The sequence below is a fragment of the Pteronotus mesoamericanus genome, unplaced genomic scaffold (assembly GCF_021234165.1).
Source record: "Pteronotus mesoamericanus isolate MK-2021 breed Mesoamerican mustached bat unplaced genomic scaffold, CSHL_Meso_final scaffold_705, whole genome shotgun sequence".
In the NCBI taxonomy this organism is placed as follows: domain Eukaryota; kingdom Metazoa; phylum Chordata; class Mammalia; order Chiroptera; family Mormoopidae; genus Pteronotus; species Pteronotus mesoamericanus.
The window spans coordinates 4,842,833-4,858,362 of NW_026555326.1; the positions used below are offsets into that span (position 1 = coordinate 4,842,833).

At 43.9% G+C, this 15,530-nt stretch overlaps 1 protein-coding gene across 3 annotated transcripts in view; it reads right to left on the reverse strand.

Annotated features, from left to right (window-relative positions):
• Window positions 1-15,530, reverse strand: part of SRGAP2 (SLIT-ROBO Rho GTPase activating protein 2) — a 248,467-nt gene that overhangs the window by 56,857 nt on the left and 176,080 nt on the right. For 2 of the 3 annotated variants that reach the window (XM_054563273.1, XM_054563275.1), the window contains exons 6-8: window positions 10,221-10,436; window positions 9,498-9,626; window positions 1,750-1,974 (exon numbers count right to left, since the gene is read on the reverse strand). In XM_054563273.1, coding sequence (XP_054419248.1) covers window positions 1,750-1,974; window positions 9,498-9,626; window positions 10,221-10,436 — 570 coding nt within the window. The remainder of the gene's footprint in view (window positions 1-1,749; window positions 1,975-9,497; window positions 9,627-10,220; window positions 10,437-15,530) is intronic. The other variant, XM_054563274.1, reaches the window with a different exon arrangement.

Sequence of the window (15,530 nt, forward strand, 5' to 3'; positions counted from 1 at the left end):
TTGGGAAGAAATCTCAGTGGCAGCTGGAGAAGGGGCTTGGAAGGCAAGAAGCCAGGGCAGGTGAGGAATGGGGATTCCTGGGGTTTAGTGACACTCCTTCCCCAACTCTAATTGCACATGCTGCCGTCTCACTTCCTCCCATATGTTCAGACGCTGACATTTCCTAAGCCACAGCCATGGAAACAAACTGTAAATGGCTTGGTTTTTCCCAAAAAGGAGAGGAAAGAAATCATCTCCACATTTTTGTCTCTAAGATAGAAATGTCCCACTCTCCACAGTGGCCAACTGATGACAGCAAACCCTCTGGTTACACTGCAACAGTTGTCATTCTGGCCTAGGGCTTACTAAAGAGGTCTGGATGCTAATTCAAATGGAAGCACCAGTCCCTTCCTGAGGGGACACTGTTGTGTTCTGGTCATGTAGCATCCATCCCTCCTTCTGGTAACTTTGACCTGACTGTCCTCCAGGGGGACCCCCCCACTCCACAACTCTGGCATGTGCTTTGGGTGGGGGCTCTCCTCACCAAGGAGATGGAATATAAGTCAGTCAGCTGACTACAGAGACCTAGCCACACTGATTGACTCAGGGATAAGCAAGTCATCCAATCAGAACCAAGAAGACACCAATGACACTTTTGTGGGAGCTTCTAGGAGGTAAGCAGTTACCTTTCCACTGGATTTCACCTTAGAAAAAGACAAGACTGGAATAGATTTATCTTGCCCCCACAGGAAAACAGCCTATCTGAAAATAGGGCCAGCACCAAGGACCTGGAGCAGTCAGATAAAAACCGAGTCTTCACAAAATCCCTCCTCCTAAATCCAGCCACACCTGAGCTTTTGTTATGTAAGACTATACATCCTCCTTTTGATTTAAGCGGTAGGTTAAATGGCGGCCCCTACCCACAGGGATAAGGTTCACTCTGATTTGTGTGTACAACCACCAGAAGTGGAATCAAAAGATACACAGTAATGGAAACCAAGAACCTTCTCTGTCCTCTCACTTTGGCTTAGTTAGCCCCTTCTTCTAGTCACTGAAGGTGTAAAGTCCAAAAGAGGGCCCCCATGTTCAGGTTCCCGTGGCTGGGCAACCAGTACAGACCTTCAGGATAACATCTTAGCTCCTGTCCTTCTCGTAGGTACCCATTCTTTTTTGTTCAATATGCAAGCAAAGCTACACTGATTATTGCAATCTTCTAAACCTAGGAGAATAAGATCTTTCAGAACTCTGCCAAATAACAAATGATCACATCACCACTCTGCGGAGCCCTCCCTCCCCATAGAGCCTTCAGTATCTGGCCCATCTCAGCTTTCGCTTCTTCCACCCTTACCACTTGGACCCCCCTCTCCCTTTTCCTTTCACCATTACCAAACTGCTAGTAGTTTTTAGAACATACCTGCTGGTTTTCACTCCTTTGATCCTGTCGGTCCCTTTGGGTGCCCCTTCTTATGCATATCTCTAATTCTCTCTCAAATCCCCAGACTGGAAACTCCTGAGGACTCTAATCCTCAAAGTCAACTCCCCAGACCGGAAGGTCCAATGGACTCTAATTCCCCACGTCTGTGGTGGTCAAGCCCAGGGGGCAGTAGGCACTCAGCAGCTATTTGCTGAATGAGTGGAGTGTGCCTTACTCACCTGACAGGAAGCCCCAGGCCTTACTCTCCCCAGAATAACGTGGCCTTAGTATACTGAGTCTAGACCCAAGTGATCTCAAGCCCCTTGGGGAAGGCGGAGAGGGGAAGAAGGCCTCACCATGTCCCCCATGTGGGGCTGGAACTCAAACTTCATAGGTGGGCAGAAGACATTGTTGTACATCTCCATGAGGCGCTGCTTGTCACTGGTGGCATCCAGGTTTTCTACAGCATTCTCGATGGCATCCAGACCCTCGTGCTTCGACTGCTCCAGATTCAACTCGGCAGAGAGGAAGGTGCGTAGCGCTCGGTTCAGGCTAGCATGGTAGCCCAAGTCACAACACTGCTGTGGAAAGGAGAGCACATGAGCAAACCCTGGGGAGCCCCACGGCTTGGCAGGAAGGGAGGGTCGCTTCCAGAGCAGATCTGGCCACGTGCATGAAACTGACTGCAGCTGGAAGAAGGCTGACATTCTGACTGGCAAGACTTAAGTGAGATTTCTCAATTCTTAACTCACATTTCAATGGTAAAACACAACTTAGAGGACTACGAGGTGATTAGGAGAAAGAGGACTTGTTAGGACAAAATAAAATTATTTAATCATGCACTTACAGTGCTATTCAGTAAACAAGAGAAGAGTTTAGAGTTAAAGGGATCCTCTTACATTTTCAGGTTTCTCTGGGGATACTATTACAACAAAATTCAATAACAAAAATACAGCCTGCCACTCTCTCAGGGTTACTGTGGTTAAGTCACTACATACCAACCAAGCCAGGCCATTTCCACATTCAGAGCTGAGAAGTGAGAAGTGTTCCAAGAACAGTTAATTACACAAACTCAGAATACTCTAGGTGGGAGAGGAGACGGGGGAGCTGACTCTGTCAGTCATTACCCCCACCAGCTCCCTACATTCTAGAACAGGCTGTGGTTGCAGACTAGGATTTCTGCACTAAAGCTTCTTCCCTATAAAAATAGCATTTATCAGGTCAAAAATTTCTAAACATAAGTCTTACTGGGAAAATTCATGTAAAGTATTTGATTTCCTAAAGCAAAATGCAAAACGCAAAAAAAAAACAAAACCCAACCCAGTGTGGTAGAAGCAACAGTATAAAAAAAGCACTGGATGGGAAGTCAGCAACCTTGGAAAAGTCACCCCCTTCCCTGAACCTGTTTCCTCAAGTATAAAATGAAAGGATTTGGCCATGTCCGTGGTTTGCAAGCTGTAGACCAGAGCTCTACGGTTCTGTGCCAGAATCTTCTCAGGCTGCCCTTGGGAAGGGGTAAAAGGGCAGGCCAACTAGTAGGACTTGGAGTCTCCTATCCTTGCTTCAACAGAACCAACTCTGCTCTTTTTTTCTATTTAATAAATTGGGATTCTGTGTAAGGTCTGGTGTGAAGAAAGAATTCTTCTGCTAGAGAAAAAGTCTGAAAATACTTGGACGAAATATAATCCCTAAAGCCCTCTTCAACAATAGCATTCTGTAACTCTGACTATGTTCCTCATCCCTCCCAAAGGACCCAGAGATCTTAATTCCTTGGTCATCCATTATCCCCTCTATTGCTCAAGCAGCTTTGAGACCCAAAACCCGAGAAGACATGTCAGAGAAGAATCCATGGATAGAGTAAGACCATCTGCTTGACTGTCATTTCTTTCCATCAGCAGGTATCAAATGAACTCTTCCCCCAGTCTTTCCCCTTCATCCCCTTCATCACAATCACACTGGGAGCAGCCACTACTGGGGGGGAAAAGAGCATGTGATGTGCCTCCTGCTCCCAGTGTCTGACAAGAAGCTCAGCGACAGTGTGTGTGTCAGGCTGGGCTCTGGGTTCAGTGCCAACAGACTCTGGCAGGTGCCTGGCTGCGGCAGCAGAACAGCAGTTACAGCTTAACTAGAGGCAGAGGATGGAAAGACATTAAATTCAGGCGAGAGGGAAGGGCAAATGGAAGCTAGACAAAAGCGGCTGATTGGGAGGCTGCACGTGCAGAGGCCCTTCCTCCTCTGGGAGACCTGCTGGTCTAGCCAGGCTGCCCTTGAACCTGTAAGCCCTCCTATGCCTGTGAGTGCAGGCTTATAAGCTAACGAACAGAAGTAATATTACCCACAGGACTGAGGAAGTGTGTGGGGGTGGGGATGGGGGTTGAGCTTTTTAGTGCAGAAGAGAATTTAGGGGGAGGCAGGTGCCCTTCATAAACTTTTACATGTTTTTGCTAATTCCCATTTTCTCTCCACTCTCCCTATCTCGATCCTAATTTATACCCTTAACACCTTACACCAGTGCCGTCTGCTTCACTTTCCTGCTGCAGAACCTATAATAGCTCTTATTTTTCCCCCCCTAAATTAAAGATCACCTTCCTCAGTTTGGAAATTTTTAAAATGCCTCTATATTTACTAAGTGCCCTTACTATACGCCAGACAGTGTGCTAAGTGCTTATGTACATTCTAGACTTCAATTCTCATAATAACCCCAATGAAGTTGGTCTTATCTTAATTTTCCAGACGAGGAGACTTAATGAAGTTAAATAAATTGAGTGAGGTCAATGGCCAGAACAAATTGTAATCTCTACAGTCTGACCATCTAACATCATCTCTCTCTAGCTTCTTCTTCAAACCCTTCTGCTTTATTTCAATGACATACTCTCTTTTTAGGGTAGTATATTGGAAAACCATAGGCCTCACTCAGCTGTATGACAATGAGCAAGCTACTTAAGGTCTCTGAGCCTCAAATGGGAATAACACCAGCCTCATAGGTTACTGGGAGGCCAGTAACAGGCACTATCTGTACATATACCTGGCACCATGCAGACACTGATACCTGTCATCACTATTCCCAAATTCACTACCTCTGCTCTTCAGCTTCCAGCATTTTTTCTTCTTGAAACGTTTCCCACTCCTCTCACCTGTTGCAATTGGGGCCAATCTTCAAAATCCAAATTAAACTGGCATCCTGTGGGAAGCCAGACAGTCCTGTAACCCTGGCATGTACTGACCTTGGCCTCTACTCAGAACCACACTCATCAGCAGCCCTCATATGACATAGAATACGCTCCCTCATTTTGTGACTTGCCATTTCATATCACTCCTACCAGAAGGCAAGCTTCAAAGAGGGCTTCGCCAATGCCTTTAAATCCCTCACCATTAGGCCTTGCTCATGGTAGGTATTTAATAGACATCAGTGGGTTGACTGAAGCCAGGAGTACAGTTTCCAGGCTCTTAGGAAACACCCCACTTAGGCTGCATATGAATCTAAGTTAAGTGAGTAGATACAGCTACTGAAGCCTTTTATGTTGCTTACCCTGTATGGCCTATGGAAGGCAGGGAGCTTGCTTGGGCCAGTCCAATGCCTCAGTTACATACTTATTCTATAGCTTCTCCGTGCCAACTCACAATGTGCCTGTTGGCTCCTCTATACTTCCAGCTAACCAGGGAGATGCAAGATAGGTTTTCCAGAGCCTTGGCTATCCGCATATCTAAAAGGGAATAGCTAGAAATCAAGGCATTAGCAAAGATGCAATTTCTGGCAGGGTTAGGTAAATGAGATTTGAATATAGGGTGAAGCAAAAGTAGGTTTACAGTTGTGAGTACACAAAACACAAAGTTCACTCTTGTATTATTATTTATTATTATATTATTGTCCACACGAACTACTGTAAACCTACTTTTGCCCCACCCTGTATTTCATCTCTACTCCCAAAAGAATCCCAGTGAGTTGAGGCAGATATTTTGCTCATGATGGGACCAAAGTATGCTTTCCATGGCTTTTGATGAGTTCTGTGGCCACACCAGGCTCCCTTGGCCATTTCTGGATTATATAAATGTTTGATGAAACTCTGCCAGGGGAAATCGAATTTTTATAAGAATTTAATGATAGCCTATCCAGATGTGTGATGACTTGAGCTGACAGCTTATTAACCCGTTACCAGCCGACAGCCTCTAGAGAAGAAGGCCTAGGGTGTTTCATAATGTTCATTTCAAGTTCACACAGAAGAGAATCGTAACTGCCCTTTATAAAATTTCTTATTCAGAAAGCCAAGTTCCCTCATGTCTGACTTGGGTACACATGGTGTCACAGATTCTCTACCCATGGACAGAGCATGTACAACCCCCCAGGTATGCATGAGCACAATGCCCTGTTCTTCATGCACCCATCTGCTCCTGGGGTGAGAGAGCCACAGGAGTGCGGGGGAGGAATACCACATTCCAACGAGCCTGGCGCTCTTAGACTCCATCAGGTCAGCTCAGAATGTCCTTTTGCCCTGAAGTTGGGTTTTCTTGGTGTGTGTCAAATGCCTCCCACGGATTGCTACAGTCTGAGTTTAAATCGTATATTATATTTTAAAAAGAAGGCAAAGGCTAGTCCTTGTGCCAATGCACTGGCATTGATAAAAATAACTTCTTTTCACTCATCCTCAATGTCTTCAGCATATACTGAGCTTCCACCCACTAGGAAGGCGGCATCACACAGATGGCATAGACTGGAACAAGATTCATCCCATGTCTTAAAACAAGTTCTGCATACTGTCAAGATCAGAAGGCCAAGGTGCCCAGGCTCACCGCTCACTTCTGTGCTCTTGGCTCATTGTCAAAGCAACCTTTTGGCCATTTTTATTGCATAGAGCAGCAGGAAAAAGGAAATAACTATTGACATATGCGATAATGTAGATTAAGTTGAAAAACATCACGCTGGGCAAAAGAAGCCAGATACAAAAAAATGCGTATACTATAAAATCCCATTTTGTGAAGTTCTAGAATAAGCAAAACTAATTTACAGTAAAAACTCAGAACAGTGGTTTCCTTGGGGAGGGGAATTGCCTGGAAGAGAAAAGAAAAACTTCCTAAGGTGAAAGAAATAGTCTGTATCTTTATAGAGATGTAGGTTACATAGGTACCTAGAGATATATGAATGTATCACAATTTTTGAAACTATAACACTTAAGTTCAGTTATTGTATGTAAATTTTATCTCAGAACATTATTAAAAGGCACAAATAGGAAAAAAAAATCTTGGCTTAAGAAATCATCATGTGCTCAGCCATGTATAAAGCTCTGGAGATATGTATTACGTATGTGTGTATTAAGGTAAACAGAAGACTTGGTTCCTGCCCTCACGGAGCTTAGAGAGGAGACTAAGAGATTCTCCTCTTAGTCTTAGTACAGCGACTCTCAAACTTTCTTGACACTCAACTCACATTAAGAAATATATCTTACCTTGTAACACACACATGCACACACAGGTCCATGGGTGTGCAAGCATACACACTTACTTAACATAACAGTTTCACCAAATAAAATTGAACTTTACCAGTGTGAGGTATGCTGAGATTTTCTTTCCTAGTCTATTCTAGTCTAGTTTATTAATTTAAAAAAATGAATCAAACCCACAAAAGTGATTTTACGACCCCTCTAATGGCTCATGACCTACTGTCTGAAACACACTGTCCTAGGGCCCCCTGGGCTTCCCTCTAGCGCTGCAATTAGCCCATTGCATAGAAATTATCTGTATATCTATGAATACCTCTAGGGTGAAATATTTTATTCCTTTTGTACCCTTACTGCTGAGCACATAGCTTCATCTCAAATAAACATTTACTGAATATTTATAAAGCAGAAAAATGCTGTCAGCCTTTCTTAAAGAGTAATTAATTGTCCTCACCTTACGAAAAACAAAAACAAAACAAACATCAAACAAAATAAAACAAGAGCCACTTTAGTATCTGTGTGGCCTGGAATGCTAGCAACCTGGACTTGCTCACAGTAACCTAGACCCATGGCCTGGCTGAGCACTAAGGAGGCTGGCGGGCTTCTTCACCTGGCATTCTGTGAAGACGGACTCTTAACATTTTTTCTTTAAATGAGGAGAAACAGGTACAAAATACCTTGCTTCTTAGACTGATGTTAAAACACCTATTAATATCTGCTGTAGCTGGGTGGCTCAGTGGATTGGGTGCCCGCCTGAGAACCAAAGGGTCGCTGGTTTGATTCCCAGTCAGGGCACATGCCTGGGTTGCGGGTCAGGTCCCCAGCAGGCGGCATGCGAGAGGCAACCACACATTGATGTTTCCCTCTTTCTCCTTTCCTTCCCTTCTCTCTAAAAATAAATAAAAATCTTTAAAAAAAACCCCACATAACAACATTCATTGGAGGGTCTATGAATTGCAAATTGACTAACAAAATTTCCCTGGAGGCAAAAGAAGAAGGACAAAACAGAAGAAGAGGTGTGGTGGACTACAGCTGTCTGATTTTTACCAAAGGTGAGACAAACAGCAGACATTGAGAACAAGAAACAAGCGACTCTCTCCCTTGCGCTACGAAGAGGCCTCCCTCCCAGCGGGGAGCAGTTCCCCTGAGAAGGAAAAAGGATCCTGTTTAGGGCTCTGACCTCCACTGAAGGACAGCGTTCAGATTGGCATCAACAAGCAGAGAGAACAAAGAGGAACCTGAACAGGGATTAGGGCTCCACTTACTCAGTGAGACAATGACACCCAGGACATTAAGAGGCTGAAACTTACTGAGTCAAAACTCCCTGGCTGAAGGGAGGCAGGAATCAGTATTTTAGAAAAGTGCCTCACAGCAATTCTGATGTGACACCAGATTTAAGTCCAGATCTAAGTCTAGATCTAGTCCAGTTCTTCAGTTTGCCGGAGGGGAGGCGGGGGAGGGGAGAGACAAAGGTAGTTCCAAAACAGTTCCATGGCAAGCCCCAGCTTACCCAGCGAGTTAGGCAAACCTTAGACCAGAACTCCACATGATATTGTGAAGTGTGACAGGTTTTTTCGTGGAGAAACCAAGGCAGGCAGGCAAGTAGGAGAGGTCTGGCCAGAGGCCTGCAAAGTTCAGCTGCTGCCCGCTGACAGCCAGAGGCAAACATCAGGCCTCAGACAGGAGACTAGCCAGGATCTGTCTGAAGCCCTGGAGATGCTGCTGCTAGGTCAGCTGGTTGTGGCCCCTCACTCTAATGGTACCTAAGTAGCCCCTATCAGGGCTGGCTCAGGAATTGGGTCAGATCGGAGTCTGCACGCGTGGGGAACTGCAAGACCCAACCACTGCAGGGTTTGAGGGGAAGCAGCAGGAGAAATACGGCCAAGGATGACCCATAAGGCCAACCCATAAGGCCAAAGTAAAAAAACTTACCCATTGTGTCTGCCCCATGCAAACCAACATGTGCCTACTATTCTACTTCTCTCATCGTCTTGGTGTCACCTATCAAGGAGTATGGGCCAGGTGTCAGGGACATCTGGGTACTTTCCTGATCAGGACCTTAATTTGCAGTATACATTTGGGCAGGTAACCCTCTTGACCCCTACATTCCTTATTTACAAAATGAAAATAGGTCAGTGCATGGGTGATTCAGTAATAGAATTCTTACGAATTCTAATACTGATTCAAAAGGATCATATGACAATCAAATAAGATAATACTGAGAAACATTGTGTTACATAAATGTAAGGAATGGATGCCATTCTAATTCTTTTGGGCTTGCCACTCACATCTATGTGCAAATAGCTGATTTAACGGAGACAGAATTGTATAATGCTTAAGAGCATGGGTTAGTAATCAGACCTAGGTACAATTTTTGCCTCTCTTACTTACTAGCTGAGTCTGGGTAAGACATCTGGACTTTGTGAATTTAATCTGTAAAAACAGAGATAATAATGCCTTCCTTCCAGGATTCTAGTGAAAGCTGAAGGAGGTAAAGTGTGAAGTGCTTTGCCTCGTATCTGGTACATGGCAAGTCCCCTGATGGATCATGGCTCCTTCGTAATTGTTCTCAAAAATGCTGAGATGCCTGAGCAATAGAACTGGTGAAGGCCTGGCCAGATCTCTGAAACCAGTTAAGAGGCACCCTTGAGCCCCCAGCTTTAAGCACTTACATCAATAAGGTCAGACAGGTCATGGATGTAGTACTTGAAGACAGACGCATTGGTTGCCTCCAAAGCCAGTAAATACTCATTCCGGGCTTTAATGGCCTTCAGCTTATTCTCTGTGTACTTGGCTTGGCGCTGAAAAGGGAACAGAAGTTCAATTTTACTTTTTTTTTTATTAAAGAGGAGACTGTTCTCTAAAAGATGAAAGAACGGTACATTCAAGAACCACAATTGTGCTGTTTGCTACTCCCTGTGCGCATATTCCTTAAATTGGGTTCTAATTCTGTTTAATGAGATTCAAGGGCATAATGTAGATCAATCCAGGAAAGGTTAATGAGGCTTCCGACTTCAGATGCATGTCCCACTTTGGTTCTATCTGCAAATACTGTTCTCCATCCTTGCATGGCTACCCTGAAGGAGGTGTCACTACATCTGCCGCTGAGCACCTAACAACCGAAGCCAAACCCTCGGTCTATAGTCCCCTTCCAGGCTTGGGAAAGGTGACTACTGGTTCTTGTTTATCTGCTACAGGTGAGAAACCAGGAGCCCATGTGCCCAGGTTCTTCCAAATATCTAGGATTCCTTCTGGGGCAGATAGCAAGGACTCACTTTTGGTTATTAGGCACTAAAAGAAGCTAGAGCTTCCTTGTTCTGCCTCTGTTACTATTAGGACTGACTTCCAGATTGTTCCTCCCTACCCCCTACCTTTGCCAGAGCACATGCACATACCTTTTCTTTCATCTTCTCAATCTTCTTCACTGAGCTCCTCCGGACATGCTTCTCCTCAATGCGAATGTTGGACGAGGAGTCAGGGGAGCGTGGGGTCTGCCGGTCCTCCTGCTTTACCGATTTGCCAATTTGCTTTTCCTCCTGCTTCTCTGCCTCCTTCAGCTTGCTCTGAGCACTGATGCTGTCGGCATTGTACATGTGATATGTCTTCATGACCTGTAAGACACCACCCGCCCCCGCCCCAGAGGTCAAGCCAATGGGGTCAATTCTGTGCTTTCCAGACTAACAGGCTTAGCTGGGCCTCTCCCCATTGAAGCAGTACCTTCATACCCTGAAGGGAAAAATTCCCACGTGTTTGGAGTAGACTTTAACATGATATTTTAAAGACCACTCCAAAGCACAGGAAAGCAGGATTTGAACTGAGCCAACATGCCTTATTATTAAAATGATTTCATGGCTTCCATCACGTATTATTTACTTGAATTTATTAACATTTGTAATCATTACTGTTTTATATTGGCCAGGTAATTTCTATCACTTAGTTATCTCACAATGCCAAGCAGATAGGAAGCAACACCACTACTCAGACCCCAGAGCAAAGCCTGGTTAGGAACCCTGAAGAGGGCAGCATAGCCCATGGAGTAACCTATACTTTTTGGACCTTTCAGATATAAAATGAGGAAGAGTGAAAAGCCTCCAAAAGCTCTTTCTACTGGCCTAGAATCCTGGGGATCTTTCTGGTCTGCTTCATACCGATCAAACAGGCTCTCTTGCAGCAATTAGAAAAGCAGCAGCAATAACAATGGCAGCGATTGTTTCCTGAGCACGTAGTATATTCCTGGCTCTGTGCCAAGGGTTACACATGCATTTCACATTTCATCCTCGTAGCAGTCCTGTGACCTAGACAACAACCATGTGAAACCTGTAAACCTGCACAATAATTCAGGTAAGAGCCCGAGAAGGATTAAAGTCCATATCAAGTGACACTGGAGTTGTCACAGGAAGAAAGTAGTATAAAAGGAGAGGGATATAATTTTCCAATTTTCTATCAAAGCAGTTATCTGGGAGTCTAATCCGTTTTCTTAATGAGGAGGCCAGGAAGCCTGGGACTTGCCTTTGTTTCCAATCTTTCCAAACATACTACTTCCGGCCGTAAGGCGCATACTCTTCCCTGCTGGAACTTTCTGTTCCCACACAGGGAGCCTCTAAATTTCTATAAGAGAACTAAAAATGCTTGATAATAAACTAATAAGCAAGCTGAAGCTCAAGAATGTTGGAATTTTCCATGCCATGAAATTTCTCTGAGAGGGAGAATTACAGAATATAGGAGTTGGGGTGTATGTGTATGAATGTGCGGAGGTGGGGGACGGAACAACAGAGGAGGGCAAGGGCATACTGGTAATTTCTACCACTTAGTACATGCTGCACGCCAGCTGCTTTATGTACATCACCTCATTTAATCCTCACAACAGCTCTATGAAAGACATGTCATTATTTCTACTTTTAAAGATGAGAAAATTGAGATGCAAAGAGCTGAACTATCACATCCAAGGTCAGCACCTAGTTAATAGCAGAATCAGGATTCAAACCCAGGTTTGTCAGACCATGAAGTTCACAGTCTTGGCCACTAAGCACCAGTGTCTCTCCTCTGCATGGAACCAGAGCTGGATTTATTGGAAGGCAAGGTTAAGTTTAGTCAAGAGACACTTGACAAGAAAAACTGGTTTCATTTACAGGCTTGAGTTCAATCAGTGGCCTCAAATAAAGGCCAATTTGGTCCCCAGGGGATATTTGGTACTGTCTGGAGACACTTTTGATTGTCACAACTTGAAGCTGGCTACTGGCGTCTAGTAGGTAGAAGCCAGGGATGCTACTAAATACCCTACATACTGGACAGTTTCCTCAGCAGAGAATTACCTGTTGGCGAGACTGTCCAAATGTCCATGGTGCTGAGGTTGACAAATCCTCAGTTAGAGGGACTTTTTAGGTATGCTAATACTTTAGAATCAGCTGGGGATAGACAAAGGAATAAAGAATATTGGGACACTTACAAAATCAAAGTACATTACAGTTTAAATAATGTCTCATTTTGGACGCAGAATGTTTTAAATCAGCTTCACCTTATTTTGAACCTGACGTCATTTCCCATAAGACCTTCTCTGTATATTCTCTGCACGGGAGAAATGATGTTTAATTCCAAGAGCATTAAAAACCTTTCTAAGTAATTCAAATGGTCCACCAGGTTTCCAGATTGACCAGAAGTGAGAAAGAGGCATCTGGTATCCTCGATGAGGAAAGGTAGACAGGAGCCTCCCCCGTCCCTTTTTTTTTTTTTTACCTAAATGTGACCAAGGGGTTTAAAAGCTTGAGTGAATAGTCCCAATGAATGATTTCTAAAAAAGTGGTTTTCTATTTCATGAAAACACAAAATAAATAATTAGGAAACACTATGACTAAACACAAGAGACAAAAAAGAGGTCAAAGGAGTAGTGGCAACAAGACAACGCATGAAGAAATAAAAATCATCAATTTATATTACTCCTTTCCCCTAAAGGACTTAAAAAACTCATAAGAGGATAGAACACTACCTTATCTAAAAAACTTAAAATTCCTCAGAGCAAGCATCACTTCTTTTGTGTTTCCTTCTCTCCTCCAGAGTTGGGAAATATGTCATGTGGACAATGGTAGTTTTATAATCAATGTTGTTGCCCAAATGACTTAACGACACTGAATCTCTCTTCTGCGGAATTAGAGGAGAAGTATAACTTCTGTCCCCCAACTCAAGGGAAAACTGAGATGTCCAAAGGCTGAAGCTTGAATAAGTGATGTTAAAACAACTGGAGAACTAGGACTTGGAGAAATATATATAGTAATGCAAATACAACCTAGGAAAAAAAACTCAAAAAATCTAAATCCTCAGTTCTACAAAGAGATTTAACTTTACTTTGAAAATTACAATACTGAATTCACATCTTTAGCTCTGTTCCCTCCCCGAACCACACTAAAATATCAAGAAAGAGTTTTTGTTACTATTATTTTTAGTATAAATTAGGAAATAAATTAAGGAAAACAAAAAGAACAAAAGTGGAAGATGAAAAGCAGGAGGCAAGTGTAACTGACCTAATGAACCCTAAACCAGAAGTAGAGAGAAAGCCAAGAAGCAACCAGACTGTTATCACAAAAGCCCTTAGAGGAATCGGTGGCAGTGGGATAAAGGTGGAGCTAAAAACAGAAGAAACTCTTGAAAGCTTCAGAACAGTTAGACTCCCAGATCCCATCCCTTCTCCATCTATAGTGGAAGACTGGAGGTCTATACTCTTAGGGAGGGTCTATTAACTGAAGACAGCAGGGTCAGCTGAGGGCAAGAGTACTGAACTTGGGTTCTGGAAGTATCAACTGAAAATTCTAAACGAATGTTGAGATGGTCTAGGCCTCTTTACAACTTGGTCTCCAAATACAGGTGGGAGATAGAAGAGCCTTGTCTGGGAAACCTGACCATCCAAGATAAAAGATCTAGAAATACTGGTCTTCCCCAAGAACATAGTCCTATCAGATTACCCTGGCAGGGGTGTCCAACCAGAAGAAGAGTTGTCTTGGGCCACAAATTAAATATACAAACAATAACAAAAACAAAAAAATTTCATAATGTTTTAGGTAAATTTATGATTTTGTGTTGGTCCGCATTCATAGCCATCCTGGGCCGCGGGTTGGATACCCCTGGCCTACAATAAAATTCAGGTTGACCCAGAACTTCCAACCAACTTTTCAGTGCCTCACTTTAAAATATAGGCAGGCAGCTAAAGATCATTAAGCATTTAAGGAAAATATCTAATATGAAAGACCAAAACAACCAGTATAGAGGAAACAGAAAGTATACAGAAAGAATAAAACTTTGATAATAATCCATCAATAATATCCCTAGAGAGATCAACGAGAAATGAAAACACACTGCATCATGAAACAAGAACAGGATGCAACAAAAAGGGAACAATAAAAGAGCTCCTGGCAATTAAGGTTCAAGAATCCCTGTAGGGAGTCAGACTTCATGTCCCTCCTCTGTGTGGACATGTCTTCTATTTCACTTCCGGCTTTATCTTTCTGTCTCTTCCATTAAAACTAAATGCCTTGAGTTCAGGGACATCTCTTATGTGCCTTTGTATCCTTAGTGCCCAGTGCTGCAGATACAAGCAAGCAGAGTTGGGGGACTATCAAACTGACATTGTTTCAAGGGAGCAGGTGCTAAATACCAGTCATGGCTCCCTAGCAGACAGCTGCTGCACCAAATCAGGAAGACTATAATCAGGAGGAATACTTAGAAGCGTAAAACCTCTGGGACACCAATGCCCCCCAAGTCCCATCACCTCTTCTTTCTTTCTCAATTTTAGGGCTTCCTTGACTCTCCCTATTTAGCCAATCCATGTGGCTTCAGTGCCCCCACATATACTCCTTCCTTGGTCGGGGGTGGGGGGCTTACCTGGCTTTTCCCGATACAGCCTCTGAGTACAACTGAGGCAGAGAATTCCAGTGTTCTTCGGGAAGCAGTGGGCTCTGCCTTCAAAGGCATTCCTGGATCATCAGTTGGAACATGAAAACCACTTACGTATGCCATAGCCTACAAATTAGCCAGCTCGTTTATTATGGGAAAGAAACACATGGGGGAGAATGCTCACTGGGATAGCTCTCTGAGCAGCAGCTGTGGGAAGTAACCCCTGCCACAGAGGCCAAGTCAGGGAAACCAAAGGCCCTTCCGGCAGAAAAGAGGAGAGTATAGAGGAGCAGCTGGCCACTTACGGACTCCAGGCCTCTTTACTAAAGGCACTCTTATGTGGGAACACCTAGGCCTGGCCTTTTGTTTCATGAAGATTCAAAAGTACTTACATTATCAACCCCTTGGCAATCAGCCTCCCAAAAAGAAGTACTTATGGCCAATAGAGGAAGATGCAAGGAAAGAAAAGTGCTGAATATGGTGAATTCCTTATAATCTTTACTTCCTTTATCCCATGCCCACAAAAAACTTCTGTTGTCTACAGTCACTGAAAGGAGAGATCCTTTCATAGCTTCCTGAAGAGCAGATAAGGGGAAACCTCTTTATAAGAAAGAGGGAATACACAGCAAATAACTTCCCAGATCCAGCATACATTGGTCCCAAGTTCCTACTTGATGAAACCACTGACCCATGTAGGGTGACCAGTGGGCCTGGTTTAGCCCGGACTTTCCAGGGTTCTGCCATGAAAAAGTCTCATGGGCCAGGGAGCCCTTCAGTCCCAGGCAAACCGGGATAGTTGGTCACTCTAAAGTCATGGTGCTTTA